The 20883-nt window shown below is 42.2% G+C and overlaps 2 protein-coding genes across 8 annotated transcripts in view; both read right to left on the reverse strand.

The window, feature by feature from the left end:
• ankrd12 (ankyrin repeat domain 12) overlaps positions 1 to 20883 on the reverse strand; it is a 157413-nt gene that overhangs the window by 95265 nt on the left and 41265 nt on the right. The window lies entirely within an intron of this gene.
• On the reverse strand, positions 1169 to 2624 carry LOC144593005 (uncharacterized). The gene is made up of 2 exons (XM_078398419.1): positions 1709 to 2624; positions 1169 to 1176 (listed from the first exon to the last, which is right to left on the reverse strand). The coding sequence occupies exons 1-2, from the start codon at positions 2622 to 2624 to the stop codon at positions 1169 to 1171; spliced, it is 924 nt and encodes a 307-aa protein (XP_078254545.1).

Genomic DNA, 20883 nt, shown 5'->3' on the forward strand with positions numbered 1-20883 from the left:
CAGTAATTATCATAACACAGTCATTGTGAAAGTGATTATTTGATTTTCATCTTGCTTGTCATGTCCTGATGGTCTTGAAAGTCTGTAACTTCACATTTATCTCCTTCCAGTTTGACAAGGGTGTACCACATTCCAGGAACTTGAGTGAGGACGAATGTGATCCTCTTGAGGGACCCTCTGGATTCGCCATCGCTCCGCACAGCAAACGGAGCAAGACCCCTGGTGGCATGCTCCACCACAGCGGAGGAAAGAGAGGCAGGTCTGCGGGAGCAGATCAGCGATGTAAGCACGAACGATGAGTTATCTTCTCATCCATCCATCCATCTTTCTTTTTGAAAAAAAATTAATTGCCTCTATCTTACTCATTAATGTTTCAGCTCATGCAACAGGTGGAAGAATCCCAGAATGTCGTGCATACCATATCACAGCCACAGACAACAAATGAGCAGATTGTGGACACCTTTCTTGGATTTTTGAAAACCCAGATTCTCAAAATCCCACACGATGCGTGGTTTGTGTACAGCATTGCTGCATTGATGATGGCCCATGACTTCTCCCACCAGGTTAATATCTTCAATGAATCTTGTGCGGTGTTGAGGAAAATTGACCTCAATATTAGCCATTAATTTTCATATTGATGTTTGAAATATTCAAAGTTATTTCATGTGTGTTGCACAATCTGCTGCAGATGGGAAACGTGGGACAGCAACAGATGGGACAGGCTATGATGGGACCACCACAGTAGCACACTCACCAGGTCTCTAATTAATTTTTTTTTTGAGAGTTGGACTTGACATTTGTTTTTATTTCTTTGCCTTCACTTATTCTCGCTATGTTTCTGTGTTGCAGCCACAGTCACTGATGAGACCCCCACTGATGCCATATTATCAGCACGCAGCACCTTTCCCATCGCAGCCGGCATACTCAATCCCAGATTACCATTGGCTGGGGACACCCGCGCCTGCGCCTGCGCCACTGACAACAGAGTGGCCCCCCAGAACGGAGAGCCCGGCCTCCAGTTCTGATGGCAGTTCTCATGGCCCATTGTATAACCGGCCACATTAAAAATTAGTACATAGAAGATTCTGTTTAATGTTAAACTTCTTTTTTGTTGCTAGTTTTTGTAATTATTTGAAGTTTATATTTTTTCACAGATTTTTGAATGTAGTTATTCACCTTTTATAAGGATTTAGTTTGTTTGAATAAAGTTATTTTCGGACATTCTGACAAAAGATTGATGTCTGAAGTTATTGCATTTCAGAGTACTTTCTCATGGCATCTCTTTCAAATATTTTAATTTCATTTATTTTGACCAATTAAATAAACACAGACACAAGCATTTCACTGCATTGAAAGGCGAACTCTTATTATTTATTTCTATCAATGGAACAAAACAAACACAACCATTGGACTGCATCGAACAAGAAACTCCTTTGGGAGGGTGTGGGTGGCCCTGAAAAGGGGCTTGGCTTGTGGTCTGTTGTGGGCTCTCTTCCTGGAGTGGTGGACCTCTGCTTGTGGAGTGGCCTGTTTGCCACTGGTCTTCAGATCATGTCATTCCGCCATGGTACACTGCCTAGTTCGGAGTTGTAGTAAGTGCATAGATGATCTCTCAACTCCTTGGCGGAGGTGTTTCCTGGCAATATCCCCAGTCCCAGCATCGGGGCAGCGTGTCCTCCAGTTCTCCATGAGCCTAGTGTGATGTTGCCTGTCTGGTTGTCCACTCGGTTACCCTCCACCATGGCTGCTGCTGCTGCACTTCTGCAACGGACCAGGTTGTGGAGGACACATGCTGCGTAGACCACGGTCTGCACATTCTTGGGCTCCTGCTGCATCATAGTCAGCAAACATCTGAATCTGCTGGCGAGGATGCCAAAGGCATTTTCCACCACCCTCCTAGCCCTGGACAGCCTGTCGTTGAAGATCCTCTGCTTACTTGACATCTGCCTGTGAGAGTATGGCTTCATCATCCATGACCCGAGTGGGAAGACGTCATCACCAACCAGGGAGTATGGGATGTCAGGGTTGTCTTCTCCTGCTCTTCCGTCTTCCAGTGCTTCCCCAAGGGAGGGCTCTCTCCAAATCCCACCATCTGTGACACTGCCAGCTGTGCCCACATCCACAAACAGGAAGTTGTAGTTTGCATCCACCCCAGCCATCAGTACGATGGAATGGAGCTTCTTGTAGTTGAAGTACGTGGAACCTCCATTGGGTGGACACCTATTGGCCATATGCTTGCCGTCCACTGCCCCACATGTGTTCTGAAAGTTCCATCTGGTATCAAAGCCCTGCGCCACTCTCCTCCACTCATCTGGTGTAGTAGGACAGTCCATGACTTCATCTTCATAAACATTGATGATGGCCTCACAGGTCTCTCGGACAACCTTGCTGATGGTGTTGTGGGCCACAAGAAAGCTGTAGGAGAGGCTCTTGTAGGAGTCTCCTGGTGCAAGGTAGCGGAGGGTGATGGCTAAGCGCAGGCCTGGTTCCAGTGGCTTCCTCATGAAGGTCTCCCGTTTCTCCAGGAGAGGACCCACCCATGACCTCAGTTCCTGAAAAAGCTCAGGAGGTAGCCTAGTGAAGTTTCTGAAGGCAGCCTCATCTTCTTGCTGGAGCTCAGTCATCAGGTTGTCATACTGGCCCAACCTGGGTCTCTTCACAGACAAGGGCTTCAACCACACAGACCTCTTCTTGGGCTTCTTCTCCACCATTCTTCTTTTTCTTCTGTCTATCAGAATTTGAAGCGTGAAGGCCGCTGCAAGCAGCATGGCTTGCATTTGATGTAAGAGCAATGCCAGCATTTGTTGCTTCCTGGAAGCCATGATGCAGAATGATCGGAGACCCAACCCATACCCGTGGCGCTAAAATTACGTGAAATGGCTAACCCCGTTGTCATCAGTTGTGACGCGACAGGGTCGTAGCTTGTCAAGGGTGGAGGTAGGTTGACTTTGGTTGTCGCAGCTTGTTGTAGTCGCTGTCGTAGGTGGACATCCTAGGTCACGAAGACTGGGTCGCCGGTTGTCGGTAGCTTGCTGTCGCCTAGGTGGTAGGTTGTCGTAGCTTGTCGTAGACATTGTCGGAGGTGAAAAAAAATTGATGGTTTTTCGGCAATCTGCTACGACTTTGACAGTCGCCGGCAGTCGCCTTAAAAATCGCCGAAGTGGGACAGGCCCTTAACTGTCCAAATGCTTTTTACAAATTGTGATAGTACCTGCCCCAACTACCTCCTCCAGCAGCTTGTTCCATATACCTATCACCATTTGTGTAAAAAAAAGTTCCACCTCAAGTTCCTATTAAATCTCCCCCCCCCCCTCACCTTAAACCCATGTCTTCTGGTTCTAGATTTCCCTACTCTGAGAAAAAGAGTCCCTGCATTTACCCTATCTATTCCTATCATGATCATACACCTCCAAATGATCACCCCTCACCCTCCTGCGCTCCAAGGAATAAAGTCCTAGCCCACTCAATCCATCCTTGTAGCTCAGGCCCTCTAATCATGTCAACATCCTCATAAATCTTAGATTCATAGAGTGATACAGTATGGAAACAGACCCTTTGGCCCAACTTGCAAATATATCCCAGCTTACTAGTCCCACCTGCCCACATTTGGTCCATATCCCTCAAACCCTGTCCAAAACCATGCACCTGTCTGACTGTTTCTTACATGTTGGGAGAGTCCCTGCCTCACCTAAGTCCCCCGGCAGCTTGTTCCATATACCCATCACCCTTTGTGTGAAATAGTGACCCTTTAGATTCCTATTAATTCTTTTCCCCTTCAGCTTAAACCCGTGTCCTCTGGTACTCGATTCACCTATTCAGGGCATGAGACTGTGCATCTACCCGATCTAGTCCCATCCTACTCAACCTCTCCCTATAGCTCAGACCCTCTAGTCCTGGCAACATCCTCGTAAATCTTTTCTGTACCCGTTCCAGCTTGACAACATCTTTCCTATAACACAGATCCCAGAACTGAACATAATACTCTAAATGTGGCCTCACCAACGTCTTATACAACTGCAACATAACCTCCCAACTTCTATACTCAATATTCTGACTGATGACCACCTGATCTACCTTTAACTCCACCTTCAAGCAACCGTGCACCTGCCGCCGAGATCCCTCTGCTCTACAACACCACCCAGAGCCCTACCATTCACTGTGTAGGTCCAGCCGACTTCAGCCCAGGTCTGGACTTCCCAAAATGCAACACCTCACATTTCTCTGCATTAAATTCCATCAACCATTCCTCTGCTGCGATTTTTCACAACTATCTTCACTATCTGCAAACCACATACTTTTGTATCATCTGCAAACTTGCCAGACTTGCCGTGTATGTCCTCATCCAAATCATTGATATGGATGACAAACAGTAACTGGCCCAGCACCGAACCCTGAGGCACACCACTAGTCACAGGCCTCCAGTCCGAGAAGCAACCTTCCACCATCAACCTCTGCTTCCTTCCGTTAAGCCAATTTTCTATCCATTCAGAATTTCCTTGGATCTCATGCAATCTAACCTTCCAGAGCAGCCGACCTTGTCGAACGCTTTGCTGAAATCCATATATACATCTACAGCTCTGCCCTCATCAACCTTTTTGGTCATGTCTTCGAAAAACTCAGGTTTGGAGACACGACACAAAACCATGCTGACTATCCCTAATCAGCCCTTGTCCATTTAAATGCCTGTGCGTCCTATCCCTCTGAATACTCTCTAGTAACTTTCAAACTACAGATGTTAAGCTCACTGGCTGATAGTTCCCAGCATTTTCCCTGCAGACCTTCTTGAATAGAGGCACAACATTTTGCCACCCTCCAGTCTTCCGGCACATCTCCTGTATTTAAAGACGACTCATAAATTTCAACCAGGGCTCCCGCAATTTTCACTCTGGTTTGCCACAATGTCCTTGGATATATCTGATCAAACCCTGGAGATTTGTCTACCTTCATACACGATAGTACATTGAGCTCCTCTTCGACCGTAACACTGACTGCTCTCAAACATTCCATTGACTGCCTCAAGTTCCCCCATCCTGTCTTTCTCCACTGTAAATAGAGGAGAAATACTCATTGAGAACCTTGCCCATCTCCTGTAGCTCCACAGAGTTGGCCACTTTGATTCCTGAGGAGTCCCACTCTCTCTCCAGTTACCCGTTTCCCCCTTACATATTTATAAAATCTCTTGGGATTACCTTTAATATTAACGAGCAGAGCTATCTCCTAGCCCCTTTTTGCCCGTGTGATTTCCTCTTTTACTTTGCTCCTTGGTTCCCGAAACTCCTCCAGGGATACACTTTATCTCAGCTGCCTTTGCCTGTACCACGAGTCCTTCTTATTCTTGACCAATGCCTCAATTTGTCTCATTAGCCAAGCTTCCTTACATTTGCCTGCCTTGAACTTCACTCTAACAGGGATGTGCATATCCTGAGCTTTTGTCAGCATGCTTTTAAAAATATTCCACTTGGCTGATGTTCTTTTCCCCTCAAACAACCTGCCCCAATCAACGAGCAAGACTTTCATACCCTCAAAGTTGGCCCTACCCCAATTTAGCATTTTAACTCGTGGGGCCTCTCTGTTCCTATCCATAACTATCCATACCTATTCGAACAGTGGTCACCGGCCCCAAAAGGCTCCTCCACGAACACTTCAGTCACTTGGCCATCCCAATTTCCCAAGAGTAAATCAAAGGTGTTGCCCTCTCACGTGTGGGGGCCCTCTACATACTGCTGGAGAAAACTCTCCTGCACACCTTTGAGAAATTGCACCCCATCTAAACCTTTCACACTATAATTTTCCCAGTCAATATTGGGAAAGTTAAAATCCTCTACTATGACAACCTTACTTGAATTGCAGCTGTCTGAAATCTCCTGGCATATTTGTTCTTCTAATTTTTGTTGACTCTTTAGGGGTCTGTAATACACCCCCAACAAGGTGATCATCTCTTTCTTGTTCCTCAGCTCCACCCATATAGCCTCACTAGACGAACCATCCGAAATGTCACCTCTGACTACTGCCATGACATCCTCCTTAACCAATAATGCAAACCTCCTATTAGCATCACCCCTGTCTCTTATGAAGCACCTGTATCCCAGAACATTGTGCTGCCAGTCCTGCCCCTCTCTTAACTAGATTTCAATAATGGCTATAACGTTCCTGTCGCACGTTCCTGTCGCACGTACCTATCCTCATCTGCTTTACCCATCAGGCCCCTTACATTAAAATACGCGCAGTTTAAACCACCCTTCCTTCCTTACTCCCCGCCTTTCTTCTGCCTATTCTGTCCTCTAACCTTTCTCTCACCACTCTCCGTACCAACTTCTAACCTCTCACCTGCCTTTGTCCTGTTCGAGATCCTACACCCTTCTCTGCACCCTTGCCAGTTTAACATCTTTCCTATAATAACTGAACACAATACTCTAAATATGGTCTCACCAATATCCAGAGTAAAACAAAGATGGATTCTCAGCAGTATACTGAAATTATCAAGACTAGAAATGGCAAATATATGGATGAGTTTTTCTCACCGGCCGAGTTGAGGCCGGAGCAAGTTAAATAGCATTGTGGAGATGAAAAAAAGCAATGAGGGGTGACACAGATAGTCATAAGAGTGAAACACATGGAAACAGGCCCTTCGGCCCAACTTGGCCACGCCGGCCAACATATCCCAGCTACACGAGTCCCACCTGCCTGCTTTTGGTCCATATCCCTCCAAACCTGTCCCATGTACCTTTCTAACTGTTTCTGAAATGTTGGGATTGTCCCAACCACCTCCTCTTGCAGCTTATTCCATCCACCCACCACTCTTTGTGTGAAAAAGTTATCCCCAGATTCTTATTAAATCTTTTCCCCTTCACCTTAAACATATGTCCACTGGTCCTCGATTCACTTACTCTGGGCAAGAGACTGTACATCTACCCGATTTATTCCTCTCATGATTTTATACACCTCTAAGATATATGGTCAGCATCAAATATGATGCTAAAGCTGAGAAGAGCCTGGTTATGTTTCAAATATATGTCAAAGAATGAACGTGCGGATAGCGAAGAGAATCAAAAGTTCAAAAATATTTAATTGTCATATATATCCAAAATCGGAAAAACAAAATTCTTACTTGCAACAACATAATATTGTTGAAATTTAGACATCTATCTATGTCTATAACTGGTTTGTAAACACAGTACTCATAGATACCAAAAGATTTCAATTAAAAAACAATATTCATGCAAAAATGCCTGAAGCTCTTAATGTAACCAAGATAGTTCACAGTTCGATTTGTGTTTGTAGTATTCAAGAGCCTGATGGCTGTTGGGAAGAGGCTTGAACCTGGTGGTCAATGGCTTCAGTCTCCACAGTATTTATGTGGGGAAAAATATTCTGCTCTGAGTGTTGTAGATCAAACAAGCATTCTGACAAGCTAGAGATAGAAGGTGCTGTCAAAAGAAGTGAAGCTGAAAAAAGTTAAATGACCTCAATAATAACAATCTCCAGAGGGTTATAGTCAACGGTTGTGCATCAACATGTGTCCCTCAGGGCACTGTATTGGGCCGGCACCTTTTTATCCTAGTCAAAAATGACATTAATGAAGTTGTTAAATCTACCACAAGACTGTTTGCAGATGACTGCATCATATATAAAGCCATCAATTCTCAAGAAGATGAAACTTCTCTTCAGTCTGACCTCATAACGCTTGTTAACTGGTCCAAAGAATGGGGCATGAGTTTTAATGCATCAAAATGTAAAGTGATGAGGGTGTCCAGGAAAGGTAAACCAGGATCGGCAAAGTATTCCATGCTTGGCAAAACCTTACAGGAAGTCACTGAAGACAAATATCTTGGTGTCTTTATACAAAACAACTTGAAGTGGGATAAGCAGTCACATAATGCTGCAAACAAAGCCACGAAGATGCTCAACTTCGTTTAGAGAAACCTCCACCATTGTTCCAAAACTGTTAAAAAATAATTTGCACCAAGCAATAGTCCAACCGCACTTGGGGTATGCCTCCGCTGCTTGGAACCCCGGTACCAAGAAAAAAAGATATTCTTAAAAATGTTCAACGAAGAGCAGCCCGGTTTGTGTACGGCGACTTCAGATGACAATCCAGTGTAATGAAAATGCTCACCAGCTTAAAGTGGGACTCCCTTGAAACCAGACGCCAGATGCTCAGATTGACTACCCTTCACAGGATTATCAACAAGGACATCGACCTCGACACTGACGTATACGTCAAAGAGAAAACAACAAGATCCAGAAGAAGCCACAACAAGCAACTTGTAGTTCAACAACACACATCTACTCCCTCTTTTTTCCCAGAAGCAATTTCCCTCTGGAATGCCCTCCCACAATCCTCTGTTGACATGCCCACCTACACAACCTTCAAGGCCTCCATCCAGGCCCACAGACGGCAAAGCCCCTGCTAGACCAAACCCACTCTCGTCAGCTTCCAGTATAGTCTCTGGTGGACTCTTCAGAGGTGATGACAAGAAGATACAAGATATAAGATACAATGCATATGTGAAAACAGACGTTATTTTGTCATATCATATCATATATCTACAGCCGGAAACAGGCCTTTTCGGCCCTCCAAGTCCGTGCCGCCCAGCGATCCCCGTACATTAACACTATCCTACACCCACTAGGGACAATTTTTCACAATTACCCAGCCAATTAACCTACATACCTGTACGTCTTTCTGATGGTGTCGCCGAGAGGGTAGCATGCAAATAATAGATGAAGGAAGAAAACAATCCTTGGAAGATAGAGTTGCGAGGTCAGGCCAAGGAAGAAACCCCAGGAGTCCTTAGGTCTTCAAAATACTTCATAAAGGTGTCTTACAAAAGTGCATAGTTTAAAATCTTATTTGAAAGTTGGCATCTCTAATGGCAAAGCACCTTCAAAACACTGAACAGTTGGCCTCAATTATGTATTCAAGCTTTTGAAGGAACATTTGAATTCAGAGCATTGCCAGTAAACTAAAGTTTACATCACAGCAGAAGTAAAAGAACCATCACTGTGAATCATGAAAATTAATCCCAATTACAGAGCCTAAACGCTTCTCGTTCTTACATCAGATAAGCCAATATAAATTAATAATTGAAGGAAGTAGGAAGGCCCACTAAAATAACATTTTCATTGTCTGAGAGCGTAAGATGTGGTTTCAAGGGCAAAATCTATTTTAAATAATTAATTTTGTTTGGCTGAGGTAGCTTTGTTCAAGATTTAAAGAGATATAATTTGATAGCTTCTTGGTAAATTACAACAAATACACAGTGAAGGATTAAACATGTTAAATAAGTTTTATTAATAATATTGTACCAATTTACAATGTGTATAACCAAATTACCTTATGATCACAGATATAAATAGGGCTGAGTTGTTCATCGCATGATTTTACAAGGTTTTATATGTGATATAGTTAAGTTATGCAACAACAATGTTGTAAACTTCAAATGGGATTGGTTTTGTTAATTTGCACTGAACTCAAAAATAAATTCAAAGACATTATTTTGGCGAATACTCTTAAATCTATTTGAAATATTCAATTTACAGTCATTAAACACATCAAAAGTATACATTAAAAACATTAAACTTTTAAAGTATGACATATATTTATAGTATCCAAAATAAAGTTGATGCCAGTATGAAGTTACATTTTAAATGTATTTATTTTGCCATTACTAGTACTATTTTAATTATTTAATTCAAATTTGCTTGTAATCTAATCAAAAACATTTCAAATAAGGAGAAAATAATAACAAATTGAAAATTGTAAAAATAGGAAGACAAGAAGTCACTCGAGACATGTCAGCGTTGTGGAATTTTTTGTGGTCCCATCTCTATTGCAAATTCAGAAAGCAATTGCGACTTTCATTTATGGTCATGGAATCATCAAAATGTCTGGGAAACTACATTTCATGTATTTTCAAATGGACGACAGCCAGAAAAAATATCGGATGCTACAGTTGGCTGGACAGCTAGATAATTATGTATGAGGCATGATAGCACAATTAAACATGCTGAAAAGTCTTCAATTATTTACGGAAAGTGATTTTGTTTTAATGACTGCCATCAAAGCTTTCGTTTAATAAATGACCTTATATTTTATAGGATACCTGGACTCTGAGCTTCATAAATACAGACAAGGAGTGCCAAAGTAGCATGGCTAAGTTGAAGCTTTATAAAACAACAGCCAACAACACAATTAGTGTGTTGCGTCATACTTCAGAAGAGATATGAAAGACCCAGCAGAGAGCATACAAAACAAATTATCAGAACAGTTTCAGGGATGAAGAGTTTTAGCTACATGATTAAACTCTGTAGAAATTTCCTATCACAAATGTTAAACAGATTTGGCCATTGATTACTTCTAGTCCCATATTTTAAAAATACTGTGAAATTCTGCACTACTTCCATATTCAGAGAAAAGTTAAGCAATTCAGATAATGCATTATTCCTTTCCTCAGTAAGCAACGGTCAATCTAATCTACACAGGATGATCTTGATAGTTTCAGCATTGTCAAAGTTTAAATACTTCCATTGTATCTATTTTATCATCCAATTTCTGTGCCTCTGCACTTTCATTGTAATATTCAAGTTTGCAAAGATTAATACAGCATTTTCATTTTGCATTGCAGCAATACCAGATATAATTTAGTACATGAAGATTAGTGAAGGATGGATGAAAGGCTATTAAAATTACAGAATGCTACTGTGGTAGTTAAATACATTTGAGGTTGCGCCAACAGAAATCATGGACAACTTCACTCAGATTTAGCACCTGTGGGAACAGACTTCCTGAAGTAAAGAGATCAGAAAAGTGCCCTGCCCTTCAATGTGTCATTATCGTTCCCTGATTAATGCTAATGAACACAGACTGGAAACAGAATTTTAAAAATGCTAGCCTATAAAAGAGAGTTTGAACCAATGATGACCATCTAATGATGAGGATACAAATACATGATATATTCAGGATATTTAAGGAGACTAGAAATAGAGGAATTATAAAATATATCTATTTTATTTCCAGAAAAAAATCCATATAACCTCAACAAAAACTTGAAGATGCAACATAGAAATCATCAAATGACAGTTGCACCATAGAAATCATGTTATTACACATGCAACAGAGAAACTGTCACAGCTCGGTCTGGGAACAGCTCTGCCCAAGAAGTAAGGAATTGCAGAGAATTGTGAATTAGCACAGTCCATCACACAATCCAACCTTCTCCCTGCGGCATCCACCCCCACCTCTCCCCATCTATATTTCAATATGCATCAGGAAAGCAGCCAACACAATTCACCTCTTCACAGCCTTTTTCACTCTGGTCAGTCATTCGAAGAGTCATAGAGTAACACAGTGTGGAAACAGGCCCTTCAGTCCAACTAGTCCCACCTGCCCGATTTTGGTCCATATCCCTCCAAACCTGTCCTATCCATGTACCTGTCTGTTTCTTAAATGTTGGGATAGTCCCTGTCTCAACTACCTCCTCTGGCAGCTTCTTCCATACTCCTACCACCCTTTGTGTGAAAACGTTACCCCTCAGATTCCTATCAACCTTTTCCCCTTCACCTTAAACCTATGTCCTCTGGTTCTCATTTCACCTACGTTGGGCAAGAGACTCTGCATCTACCCGATCGATTCCTCTCATGATCTTATACATCTATATATGATCACTCCTCATCTTCCAGCGCTCCAAGGAAGAGTCCCAGCCTACTCAACTTTCCCTATAGCTCACATCCTCTGGAACTGGCAACATTCTCGTAAACTGTCTCTGTACCCTTTCCAGCTTGACAATAGATGTTATACACTGTGCCCAGAACTGAACACTATACCCTAAATGCGGCATCACCAATGTCTTATACAACTGCAACATGAGCTCCCAACTTCTATACTCAATATTCTGACTGATGAAGGCCAATGTGCCAAAAATCTTTTTGACCACCCAATCTACCTGCGACTCCACCTTCAAGGAACAATGCACCTGCACTCCTAGATCCCTCTGCTCGACAACACTACCCTGAGCCCTGCCATTCATTGTGCCATTCATTGCCCATGTTAGACTTCCAAACATGCAACACCTCACATTTCTCTGCATTAAATTCCATCAACCATTCCTCAGCACACCCGGCCATTCGATCAAGATCCTGAGGCAATTTTTCACAACCATCTTCACTATCTGCAAACCCACCCACGTTTGTATCATCTGCAAACTTGCTAAACTTGTCTTGTATGCCCTCATCCAAATCATGATATAGATGACAAACAATAACGGGCCCAGCACCAAACCCTGAGGCACACCACTAGTAACAGACCTCCAATCTGAGAAGCAACTTTCCACCACCACCCTCTGCTTCCTTCCATTAAGTCAATTTTCTATCCTTTCAGCTATCTCTCCTTGGACCCCATGCGATCTAACCTTCCAGAGCAGCTTACCACACAGAACCTTGTCGAATGCTTTGCTGAAATCCATATATACAACATCTACAGCTCTGCCCTCATCAACCTTTTTGGACACGTCTTCAAAAAAATCAGATTTGTGAGACACAAACTCCCACATTAAAAAAAACTGCTGACTATCCACAATCAGCCCTTGTCCGTCTAATTGCCTGTATATCCTATCTTATCCCTCAGAATACTCTCTATGCCTCCTTCTCCCGTTGAGCAGAAAGTACAAAAGCCTGAAAGCACGTACCACAAGATTCAGGATTAGCTTCTGGTCTGCTGTTACCAGACCATTGAATGGTCTTCCAATTAGGGGATAGTCCCAATCTTCCAACAAATCTTCATTGAGGACGCTGGATTTTCTTAACTGCAACGCTGCTATACTGCAAAATTATAATCTGCACTATGGTATTTTTCACTTTGCAATACCTGTTGTATTTATGAATGGCTTGTACTCAGGTAAATACGATTTTATTTAATTGATTAGCCAATAAAAGCTTTTTACCTTATTTTAGTGCATGTGACAGTAATAAACCAATACCAATTGTATACGCTTCAACAAGATTACCCTTCATTCTTCCAAACTTAAGAGAACATACCTAGTTGTCTTAACTTCTGACGCAACAACTGATAATCCTAGGAAGCAATCTGATCGATGATGCTTGCCGAGCTGATTGTTTTCAGAACTGCATTCTTCCAAGCAGGTGGAAAGCACTCCATTATGCTCAAGATGTTCTCGTCATATGAGAGAAAGACTCTGTGCAGTGGGTTGAGTAACCTGCTGCAGAATATGCAGCTTCTAGTTTCATAATGAAACAAAGTGCTTGTTTAAGAGCAGAAGAGCATTGGGGAAAGTGCAAGAGGGAATCTTGGATCTCTTGAAGACAGGAGAACCTTTCAAAGTTGGTAAGCCTTGAAGAGTATTAGTAGTGGAGTAATAAATTGGAGACAAGAGATTGCAAACACTAATCTAAAGCAAAAGGAAAACTGCTGGAGGAACTCAGCGGGTGAAGCTTAGTAAAACAAAGGAATGGCCAGGGTTTGAGGTGAAACCTTTCATCAGGACTGATGTGTAGAGGGAAGAAAGTCAGCATTAAGAGATTAGGGGAAGGAATGAGACAGGGGCTGGTAGGTGATAGGTAGTTTTAGTGCCAACTTTGTAGAAGCTCTTTTCTTTGACGGGTGTTCAGCGAGTTCTTCTCACATTGTTCTCCCCTCATTTGTTTCTACTGTTCTGCTCTTCATGTTGTCACAAAGATTTGATATTACCACTCACCAACTACTAGCTGCTGTCTCACCCCTCCCTCTCACTTTTTATACTATCTCGTCTCTGCATTCTCAGTGCTGATGCAGGGTCTCGACCTCAAACATCATATCATATCATATATATACAGCCGGAAACAGGCCTTTTTTCGGCCCTCCAAGTCCGTGCCGCCCAGCGATCCCCGTACATTAACACTATCCTACACCCACTAGGGACAATTTTTACATTTACCCAGCCAATCAACCTACATACCTGTACGCCTTTGGAGTGTGGGAGGAAACCGAAGATCTCGGAGAAAACCCACGCAGGTCACGGGGAGAACGTACAAACTCCTTACAGTGCAGCACCCGTAGTCAGGATCGAACCTGAGTCTCCGGCGCTGCATTCGCTGTAAAGCAGCAACTCTACCGCTGCGCTACCGTGCCGCCCCGTCCACCATCCCTTTGCCTCCACCAATGCTGCTGCTCTGCAGAATTCCTTCAGCAATGTTTTTTGCTTCAGATTCCAGCATCAACAGTATCGCATCCACATGATGCTTGATAACCATCAAGTATCAATGATAACCATCCAATTCTTGATATACTGTTTGGGGGATAGTGGTCAAAGAGAGTAGCACTATTAAATGTCATAGGGAGGTGGTTTGTTTTTACAAACCTTGAGATGGTTGCAAGCTGACAATTTCCAGGTCCATTCCCTCAACTTTATATCACTGTTTTGCTGCCATGAGTTTGATTAGTCAGCAGGATAGAATAATAATGAAGTAATCCGAGATCAAATAAAAGTTATGAATATGACTGTGATTTTTTTGATGATGCCTGATTTGGCATGTGTCGAGATATCAGTAGAGAAGAAAGTCGCTGGGTCTGGAATGGTCTTCATCAAATCTGGTGCAGAGGCTGACTTCTTAAAAATGTCATTGTTCTGTTTCAATATATATGACAATAGAATGACGATGAATGGTTCATTTGATGTCTTCATATTGTAGCTTCTGATAAATCTTTCAGGCATCTGTGGCTTGCAGAATGCAGTTAACATATAATCACGTTTATAAACAATACATCAGCCAATGTGGAAAAGAACGTTTCCCATTCTGAAAAATAAATATCCCTTGGCGGTTCAATAGAATGTTGTACCATTTGGATGCTTTGCAAATCATGGACAAGTTGTTTGCTGAGCTCAGTAGTATTCTGATTTCTGAGTCAGAATGATAGTTTAGTTTAGTGTAGAGATACAACACAGAAACAGACCCTTCGGCCCACTGAGCCCACACTGACAAGTGATCCCCGCATATTAACACTACCCTACACAGACTCGGGACAATTTACACTTGTACCAAGCCAATTAACCTACAAACTTATAAGTCTTTGGAGTGTGGGATTAAACCGAAGATCTCGGAGAAAACCCACGTGGTCAAGGGGTGAACATACAAACTCCGTACTGACAGCACCTGTAGTCAGGATCGAACATGCGGTTTTAGCGCTGCAAGGCAGCAACTCTACTACTGCGCCATCGTGCCGCCCCACACTAGGATTTGAACACATAATTGGGGTAAACTGGAATACACCAGCAATATACAAAAACCAGAGAGATGGGGGCAGGACAGAGCCTGGCAAGTGATAGGTGGGTGCAGGTGAGGGGGGATTGGCAAATTGTTGGACAAAGGTCAGAGATGAAAAGGACAAAAAGTGTGATATGATATGATACAAAAACCAGAGAGATGGGGGCAGGACAGAGCCTGCAAGTGATAGGTGGGTGCAGGTGAGGGGGGATTGGCAAATTGTTGGACAAAGGTCAGAGATGAAAAGGACAAAAAGTGTGAGATAAGGATAGAAGAGGTGAAAATAATGAAGCCTGGGGAAGGAATATAGGTAAACCAGCATCTGCAGTTCCTTATGTCTCCATGATAAGTCTGAGTCATGATTGTGTCATGATTAATATTCAATCACAAATCATCACCACAGATCTCTGTTGTTTGTTGTCAAAACTGTTTGCTGGCAAAACAGTATCCACAGATTAAAAGGTGTTTGGTCGCCATGAAGTTACAGCAGCTTCATGACGACCAAACTATAATAAATAAAGAAATAACGGTTCCTAACCATGATTAATACTGAGCAACACGCGAGCTGAAAATATTCGCACGTCTCTAGGCTTAAATAAAAACAGGATTGCTAGTTTCGATTCCATGTCAAATAACCTGGTTGGGCCTATTGACCGTCATCATTGTACCGTATTAAATTAATAAAAGCTTCAGTATTTGGTTTATTTTTTCATGTGTACCAAAATACAGTGAAAAGCTTTTGTTTGTATGCTATCCAGTTAAATTAAATCATAGACAGTCACAAAAGGCTGGAGTAACTCAGTGGGTCAGGCAGCATCTCTAGAGAAAAATAATAAATGACGTTTCGGGTCGAGACCCTTCTTCAGACCAAATCAAATCATACTATACTAGACTACAATCAGGCCATACACAAGTACAACAGGCAGTGCAAAGAGAAAAATACCAGAATGAAAAGTATAATTTTACAGCATTATCGTGTTACAGCTCCAGAAAAAAAGAGGGATGTCTATTTGTGTGATGGACTGGGCTAGTATACACACAACTCTGCAACTTCTTACAGTAAGGAATCTGGAGCAGAAGTAAACAATGAACAAAACCAAATAAATACATTTGATTATAGTAAACAAAAATGGAAGTCATACTTGGATATTCAATTCCCCTTTCATGCCCACAAGGAAATAACTCTCCACAAACAATGCAGTTGAGAATTCAAAACACAAATGATTAACTATGATTTTTTTACCCCAGCCTCTCGCTTAAATTTATTGCATTCAACTTACACTTATGCCCAGTTTTAAACCTTCTACTGGAAACAGTCACAACCAAGGAACTCATAAGCTGGAAGACTTCAACTGTTCTCAGCTCCAGCGGCCTTACTGCTTTATTGTTTATTAAGACTTCAAATGCAAAGAAATTCAGATACACTGAAATAACTGGTATAATGATTCCATGATTTATGAGGCATTGGTCTAGCACCACCCCCCCCTCACCCTTCCCTCCCCCCCCACCTCCACTCCCCCCCCCCCAACCCCCACTCGCCCCCACCAACACCCCCCTACCCTTCCCCTCGCCACCCCCCCGACCCTTCCCATACCGTCCAACCCTTCCCCTTCCCTCCAACTCAACCCCCACTCACCCCCACCCCCCCACTCCCCTGACCTTTCCCCTCTCCCCCCAATCTCCCCCACCGCCCTCCCCAACTCACTTCCTCCCTCCCTCCCCCCCCCACTCCCCTCACTCACCCACCCCATCCCGTTCGGAGCCGTTGGAATGTGCACATGTATTGTAAGTCGAAATGTATTGAAAACGTGCGATCATGTGTCCGGAAGCGAGCGGCGGCACGCTACGGGTCCCTGGCATTTGCACCATCGCAAAGGCGAACTATCGCAAGTCGAACCATCGTAACCCACCTCGACCCCCCACCCCTCACTGCTTGTGTACATGACGGTACACTCGATTTGACTGCATCATTTAAGGTAAGGGGGTCAAAATTGTGCACTGTATTCCAGTTGTGGCTTGGCCCACATCCTGTACAATTATAATGATACCTTCCTATTTCTAAACTCCAATCCCTTTGCTTGAAAGGCCAAGGTATCATTTGCCTTCTTGATGACTTGTTAGGTCTACTATCTTTTGTGTGATTATGCACTGGAACACCTAGATCATTCTCAATTTCATTTATTTTCACCGAGTTGGAGTGAAATGTCTGAGTTTTTATGGGAGCACCAATTGTTTACATTTTGACATTTTACAAATTGCCAGCAGAATGAAGTTGTTACAAAAAATTAAAAGGGTACAGAGAATTAAGAAATGTAGAACCATTAAACACCTAAATATTTGCCATCATTGTAGAAACTGCTGCACATAGATTTTTTCCAGTTTATAATCTTGATTGGGTCATTAAAGCAAGCAGTTTCTATAAAAAGGTGGCCCATTTTACTAAGCATTAAAACAAAAGCAATTTAGAAAATGCAGACCTTGGGCTCTCAGAGAAATAGATTCAGCCATAGAGCATGAAAGCAGGCCCTTTAGCCCAACTTGCCAATGCTCTCCAAGATGCCCCATCTACACTAGCCCTACACGCTTGAATTTTGCCCTAACCCTCTAAACGTTTCCTATCCATGTATCTGTCCAAATGTCTTATAAATGTTGTTATAATATCTGCCTCAACTACCTCCTCTGGTAGCTTGCTCCATATACCACCCTCTGTGGAAATGTTGCCCCTCAGGTTCCTATTAAAATTTTCCCCTCTCACCTTGAACCTATGTCCTCTGTGTCTTGATTCCCCATCTCCGGGTAAAATACTGTGCATTCACCCTATCTACTATTGGTGAAGTTGCTCTTATCTCCACATGTTATGAATATCCCATTACACTCCACCTTGTACCTTTTAGAATACGCAAAGGGAACTGAAAAGCTCATGTTGTGAATTTCCCATGATTTAAAATTTGGCTTGTGTGAGGGTTCCCTCTGGATTAATCAGCAAGAGCTTTGGAAAGCGTAGAATAGAAATAAAACTGGAAGAATCTATAATATATTGTGCGTTAATGTAGTAACACAGCAGGCATGCACACAGCAAGGAATTGGCTCAGAAAGGCCTTCTCACTAAAGGGATATACACAAAGAAACGGCATCGTTTCAATGAGCTGCAGTGAACTTGATTTGACTTGCTGTCCATCTATTCCCGAGGCTGACTAGCCCTCCGGCAATGAAACACAGCCTTTCATCTCATTAAGTGTCAGTTCTGGGACACCTGTACTGCATGTAATCATTAAAATCCACATTACTGAATTCAAAACCTTTTTTAAAAAGTGCCCTCGTGAATCTGATTTTCCGAATGTAACATAATTGCATGAGTAGGCCTTCTGGTGCTTCGAGTCTGACCTGCCATTCCACAAGGTTATGGCTCAATCTACCAAACACCATGTACTGTCAACTCTTCAAATCCCTTAACATTGAATATCAAGAAAGCGAGTGATCTTTGTTCAGATTGCAAATAATTAGTGAGCCTCCCTGGTAGGTTTACGTGTGCAGAGGTACAGCAAAAAGTTTTATTTTCTAGAAACTTCTCTCATTTCAGCCTTAAATGACCTATCCTTGATTTTGAGCATAATCCTTAGCCCTAAACTCTTACTCAGGGGACAACAGCGTCCTTGTGCCGACCTTGTCAATTCCTCCACAACCGTTGTAGGTTTCAATACTTCCAACTCACGTTCTTCTAAACTCTACAGAAAATAGAGACCCAGACTATCCTATCACTCCTCATATGACAGATCCACCATCCTGGGAATAAAATGGAAAAGATTGGAAATACTCAGCAGGCAGGAACCATCTATGGAAAGAAACAGTTAATATTTCAGGCAAAGGATCTTTTATCAACCGTTCGGTTGAAGAGTCTTCGACCTAAAAATTTGACTGAAAATCTGAAAATCTTTCCAGATGCTTACTGACCTGCTATGTTTCCAGCATTTTGATTTTATTTCTGGAGTAATTTTCTTGTTTTCCACCAGTCCAGGAAGTAATCTAGTGAATCTTTGCTGTATTTCTTTTCAGAGCAAGTATCTCTGTTTTGAGGCATGATCACCACTCCAGGTAATATCTCAGAAGCCACTACATAATTATTGTAAGACATCAAATCTTGTTTCAATAAAGATATATCATATGACTTCCCAATTGCCAGAGATATCCAAACTTGCACTTTCAGTGAATTATACATATTCCGATCTCTTTGAACATTAATGTTTCCAAATCATTCACCATTTAAAAAACTAAGCATTTTGTTTTGACCAAAGTGGATGACTTCAGAGTTTTCCACAATGTACTTCACCTGCCTTGTTGCTGGTCACTTATGCTTGTTACCTCCTTGAAGTTTCTTTGCACCCTCATCACTGTTCACATTCCCATCAACAATAATTTAAAACATTACTTTTGATCACCTTAGCCAAATTGCTGACATAAATTGCAAACCTCGGGAGCTCCCAAGGACAGTTTAGAGGCATGGATACTTGATGGATGTACAATCATAAATAGGATTGTGTGATAGTAGAGAACTATAGCTTTAAGTCTTTTTAATACATTTTGGGTGGGTGGTAGTGTAATAATAAGAATAAAGAGCACCTCTTAAAATTAGTTAAAAACATAAATACGCTTTACTCTGAGTTATTCTTTCCAAGATGGCCTTTCAATCTAATGGGAAACTCACAAGTAAAAGATTGCACACGGTTACTACTGTCTCACGGAACATAACTTAAAAAACACAAAAATCAATTTGCATTCACTGCTGCATTGCACATCTGAGAGACACAAGTGACAGAGAGAATAAAAATTGTGTTGCAGCTGCAGTAATCTTTGAACTCCACACACAGTAGAGGCACAGGAAATTTCAGTAGGTTTTCTCGGTTCACGTTGCTACATAAGCATTTTCCACGTTCTTTTGTTTACATAGCACACGTTGCTAAATCAGACAAAATGCTACTCCAGCACAAAAGAGAAAGTGCATACTAACAAAATGCTGAGTTCAAAATAATACACTCATTTTTTCCCCCTGCAACAAGCATGATTTGTATGGGGCAGATGATAAAGATGGCAGATGATAAAGAAAATAATTCCCTCTCCTTTGGCACACAGATTCATAGACAATAAGAATGGGAATGGGCCACTGAGTATAATCTGCATTCAATACTGTCATGACTGATCTTCCACCTCAACATCATATTTTTCACTCCCTGTCCCCTGATGTCTTTTCTCTTGTGATGTGTTTAAATATAAAATAGGAAGCACTGTATCTGAGAAGGAGATGCTTAGGCATTAATGAAATTCCAAAGGATACCTAAAGATAGAAATTTGATAGTGTAGGTTTAAGAAAAAGCAGGACAACACAAAACTTAAATACAGATGCTCCCCGACTTACGATGCTTCGACTTATGATATTGCGACTTTGTGATGGTGCAAACACTGGGCAACGGCAGCGAGCCGCAGCTCGCTTCCGGCAACGGGATCAGGGGTATTAAATGCACTTTGACTTGTGATATTTTCGGTTTACAATGGATTTCTCGGAACGTAACCCCATCATAAGTTGAGGAGCACCTGTACTAGCACCAGTCTTTGAATGATGACTTCAACCAT

The sequence above is a fragment of the Rhinoraja longicauda genome, chromosome 4 (assembly GCF_053455715.1).
Source record: "Rhinoraja longicauda isolate Sanriku21f chromosome 4, sRhiLon1.1, whole genome shotgun sequence".
Lineage (NCBI taxonomy): Eukaryota > Metazoa > Chordata > Chondrichthyes > Rajiformes > Arhynchobatidae > Rhinoraja > Rhinoraja longicauda.

What these genes read in the sequence shown, in the direction of transcription:
- LOC144593005 (XM_078398419.1), bottom strand. Translation starts at nt 2,624, where the DNA reads ATGACTGAGCTCCAGCAAGAAGATGAGGCTGCCTTCAGAAACTTCACT.